This window comes from Pteropus vampyrus, unplaced genomic scaffold (genome assembly GCF_000151845.1).
Source record: "Pteropus vampyrus isolate Shadow unplaced genomic scaffold, Pvam_2.0 Scaffold100, whole genome shotgun sequence".
Taxonomy (NCBI): Eukaryota; Metazoa; Chordata; class Mammalia; order Chiroptera; family Pteropodidae; genus Pteropus; species Pteropus vampyrus.
In genome coordinates, this window is record NW_011888881.1 from 2,349,476 (window position 1) to 2,353,076 (window position 3,601).

A 3,601-nucleotide genomic window follows, 5' to 3' on the forward strand; every position below is an offset into this window, starting at 1 on the left:
GCCCTCCCTCCCCTCTGTCCGAGGCAGCCTGAACTTCTCTCGGGACACAGCTCAAGTGTTTGGGGCCCAGGACGGAGGTGGTGGGGGTGGGATGGGAAGGAAAAGTGGGCTTTGGCCTGTGATTACTGGGTTTCTGTCTTACGTAGAGGAGGAGAAAGTGGACGCCCGTGAGTTTGAGGAGGACCAGGTGGCGGGGCGCCTGAAGGAGGACGTGGTACGTGTGGTGGGAGGATGGTGGGAGGAAGGGGTGGGGCTGGCCCGGCCCTGGAACCTCACCCTCCTCTTCCCTGCAGCTGGAGCAGAGGGGCAGGCTGCAGAAGTCAGTAGCAAAGGAGGTGAGTGAACAGAACCCTTTGGTGTGAGATCGGAAGGAATTGGAGGTCCCACCTGGGTTGGTGGGCAGATGGCCCAACTGGGGACTAAGGCTGTGGGGTCTTTGCTTGAGAGCACGGTGGGCACTTGGACAGACAGGGTCCGTTCAGGGTCTGGTCCTTCTAGCCCTGGGTCCAGTTCCCTTCTGGGCCGGGAGCAGGGAAGGATGGCGTGTCTGTGTGGAGGGGGTGCCTTCCTGCCTCCGTCACGGTGACTGACCCCTGCCTGCCCAGATCCAGGCCCCAGCCCCAGCCGACATTCGAATCTTACGGGGCCACCAGCTCTCCATCACGTGTCTGGTTATCACCCCTGACGACTTGGCCATCTTTTCTGCCGCCAAAGATTGCACCATCATTAAGTGTGAGCGACCGCCTGGATGGGGGCGTGGGCTCCAGGGCTCACAGGAGGGCTGGTCTGGGGGGAGGGAGTAATCAGGGCCAGCGAGGCCCGAAGCAGGAAGCTTCTGGGGGCAGATTTGCTCCCAAAGAAGTGTTTTCTGGGTGACGGTGGAAACTTCTGCCCAAGAGTGGAGCTTGTGAGCTCCCTGTCTCTGTCATTGAGACTGGGCAGAGGCAGGATGACGATTTAACGGGATTCGGGGCTGCCAGTGGGCAGTTGGCCTGGCGGGCCCGTGGGATCGAGTTCCTCGTCCCACAGCAGTGACAGGAGGAATTCACACCCTCGGTCCCAGAGCACTTCTCTGTCCCTTCTCTTTGGGCTTCATGGCTGTGCTTCAGGATCGTTGTTGTCCCCACTTAACAGAGGGAACAGGGGCTCACAGTGGCTGAGCCAGGTCTTCTGACCCGAGGCCAGGACCTGTCCCGTGGTCCCACGCTGCCCTCAGGGGCTTGCCAGCCAGTCGTGTCCCCCCACCCCAGTAGACTCTCTCTTCCTCCGGTGTCAGGGAGTGTGGAGAGTGGACGGAAGCTTCACGTGATCCCACGAGCCAAGAAAGGGACCGAGGGGCAGCCCCCCGGCCACAGCAGCCACATCCTCTGCATGGCCATCTCCTCCGACGGCAAGTACCTTGTAAGGCAGGGCTGGCCCTGGGGGTGGGTGAGAGGTCTGGGCACACAGCGGGTGCCTGTGGCCATTGTCCTCATCCCCAACAGGCCTCGGGCGACCGCAGCAAGCTCATCCTGATTTGGGAGGCCCAGAGCTGCCAGCACCTGTACACCTTCACGGGGCACCGGGACGCCGTGTCGGTGAGGGCCGCGGCCTCCTCGGGCGGCTGTTGATTGAGCACCTGAGTGCCGGGCTTGGTACTGGGCTCTGGGGAGTGGGGTGAATGAGGCAGGGTGCCCCTGTCCTCAGGGAACCTGCTCTTTGGCGTAGCGAGTGGCACTGTGAAGGACGTGAATGGGCTAAACGGACAGGGTTAGGGGGACCAAGTTGAGCTCCCCTAGGGAGCAGGGAGGCCTCTGAGAGGTCTGCAGCTACTCAAGGGCAGGTGAGCGCAGGTGAGCATACCCCTGGCTCTGGAGAGGGCTGCGTAGAAGCGCCTCACGGAGTGCTCTCGGGGAGCGGGCTCCCTGTGCTGTGTGACTTGCTTTTCACAAAGTCCGCCCTGGGCCTGACCTCTGTCTCGCCCTCTGTAGTCCAGGCCCCCTTTGTCCTCTCTGCACCCTTAGGGGCTGGCATTCCGCAGAGGCACCCACCAGCTCTATAGCACGTCCCACGACCGTTCCGTGAAGGTGTGGAACGTGGCAGAGAACGCCTACGTGGAGACCCTGTGAGTGTGTGTGGGTGGAGGGCGTGTGGCGTGCAGGTGCAGTTCCACCTGTGACGCCCTCTCCCTCGGCGCCCGCGGGTGGAGGGCGTGTGGCGTGCAGGTGCAGTTCCACCTGTGACCCCCTCTCCCTCGGCGCCCGCGGGTGGAGGGCGTGTGGCGTGCAGGTGCAGTTCCACCTGTGACCCCCTCTCCCTCGGTCCCCTCTCTAGCTTCGGGCACCAGGACGCCGTGGCTGCGTTGGATGCCCTGAGCCGGGAGTGCTGCGTGACGGCTGGAGGCCGGGACGGGACCGTGCGTGTGTGGAAGATCCCCGAGGAGTCGCAGCTTGTCTTCTACGGCCACCAGTAAGGCCATGTGGAGGCTGTGGCAGCTGCTTCGGGTCGGGCTCCATGGGCGGGGTGGAGTTAGGGTACGCCCCTCACTGCCCCTTTCTCCAGGGGCTCCATCGACAGCATCCAGCTCATCAATGAGGAGCACATGGTGTCAGGCGCAGACGATGGGTAAGATGCCTTTGGGATGTCTCCCGACACCGCCACTGCTCCTGGAGCCCTCGTAGAGTCCCCCTTGCTCGGGAGCTGTTGTAACCCCTTTGCATAGATGAGGACACAAGGCAGACAGCTCAGGTTACGTCGTCTGTGTCTCACGGCTGGTATACGCTTGATCCCTTCTGTGCCTTTTGGCCTTTCTGCCCCGACCCCGGCCCCCTCACTGACGCTGCTCTCTGTCTCCAGCTCTGTGGCTTTGTGGGGCCTCTCCAAAAAACGGCCACTTGCTCTGCAGCGTGAAGCCCATGGGCTGCGGGGGGAGCCCGGCCTGGAGCAGCCCTTCTGGGTGTCGTCGGTGGCAGCCCTGCTCAACACAGACCTCGTGGCCACAGGTGAGTGCCCTGGGCGGCAGAGAGGAGGGAGTCCCCGGACGGGCCGGCGCTGGTGCTCACCATCTCCCTGCCCTCCAGGCTCCCACAGCTCTTGTCTGCGGCTCTGGCAGTGTGGGGAGGGCTTCCGGCGGCTTGACCTTCTCTGCGACATCCCCCTGGTGAGCGAGGCTTGAACGCCCAGCCCGTCTGCCACACTCCCCAGGCCCAGTACCAGAAGGGTGCCTCCTCAGAGCAAGGCCATCCATGACATCTCTTTATAGTCCCAGCTCGTAGCACGGGGTCTGGCAGGGACTATAAAGAGATGTCATGGATGGCCTTCTCCCTTCCCCTCTCCCTCCTCCCTTCCCCTCTCCCCTGCTCCACTCCCCTCCCTGTCCTGGGTGCTGGGGTTCAAGGCAGGGAACAACGTGGACAGAAGCACGGAAGGCCTGGCCCTGCGATCGTTTCTGCATGGCTGGTGCCAGACTGATGCTAAGCTAGGGTGCGCGGTCTCGGGTGGCCCTAGGGGAGAGTGGCAGGGTCTGTCAGTGACATCTGGTGACAGTGCAGAACTTGGGTCAATGGTGATGGTCATGGGGTCTCTAGGGCCCCACAGCCAGGAGCCAGACCCTGGGCCACTT

General features: G+C 63.1%; 1 protein-coding gene across 4 annotated transcripts in view; it reads left to right on the plus strand.

Annotated features, from left to right (window-relative positions):
* The window catches only part of RRP9 (ribosomal RNA processing 9, U3 small nucleolar RNA binding protein), a 13,280-nt gene that overhangs the window by 3,097 nt on the left and 6,582 nt on the right, over positions 1 to 3,601 (plus strand). The window contains exons 2-10 of one of the 4 annotated variants that reach the window (XM_023533329.1): positions 1 to 214; positions 294 to 335; positions 606 to 732; positions 1,277 to 1,401; positions 1,485 to 1,577; positions 2,004 to 2,104; positions 2,314 to 2,448; positions 2,542 to 2,604; positions 2,836 to 2,898. The exon at positions 1 to 214 is cut by the window's left edge and continues 1 nt beyond it. In XM_023533329.1, the coding sequence (XP_023389097.1) occupies positions 92 to 214; positions 294 to 335; positions 606 to 732; positions 1,277 to 1,401; positions 1,485 to 1,577; positions 2,004 to 2,104; positions 2,314 to 2,448; positions 2,542 to 2,604; positions 2,836 to 2,898 (872 nt within the window). In that variant the 5' untranslated portion in view covers positions 1 to 91. Of the gene's footprint in view, positions 215 to 293; positions 336 to 605; positions 733 to 1,276; positions 1,402 to 1,484; positions 1,578 to 2,003; positions 2,105 to 2,313; positions 2,449 to 2,541; positions 2,605 to 2,835; positions 2,982 to 3,059; positions 3,140 to 3,601 lie in introns of all 4 variants that reach the window. The other 3 variants (XM_011364664.2, XM_023533328.1, XM_023533326.1) reach the window with 3 other exon arrangements.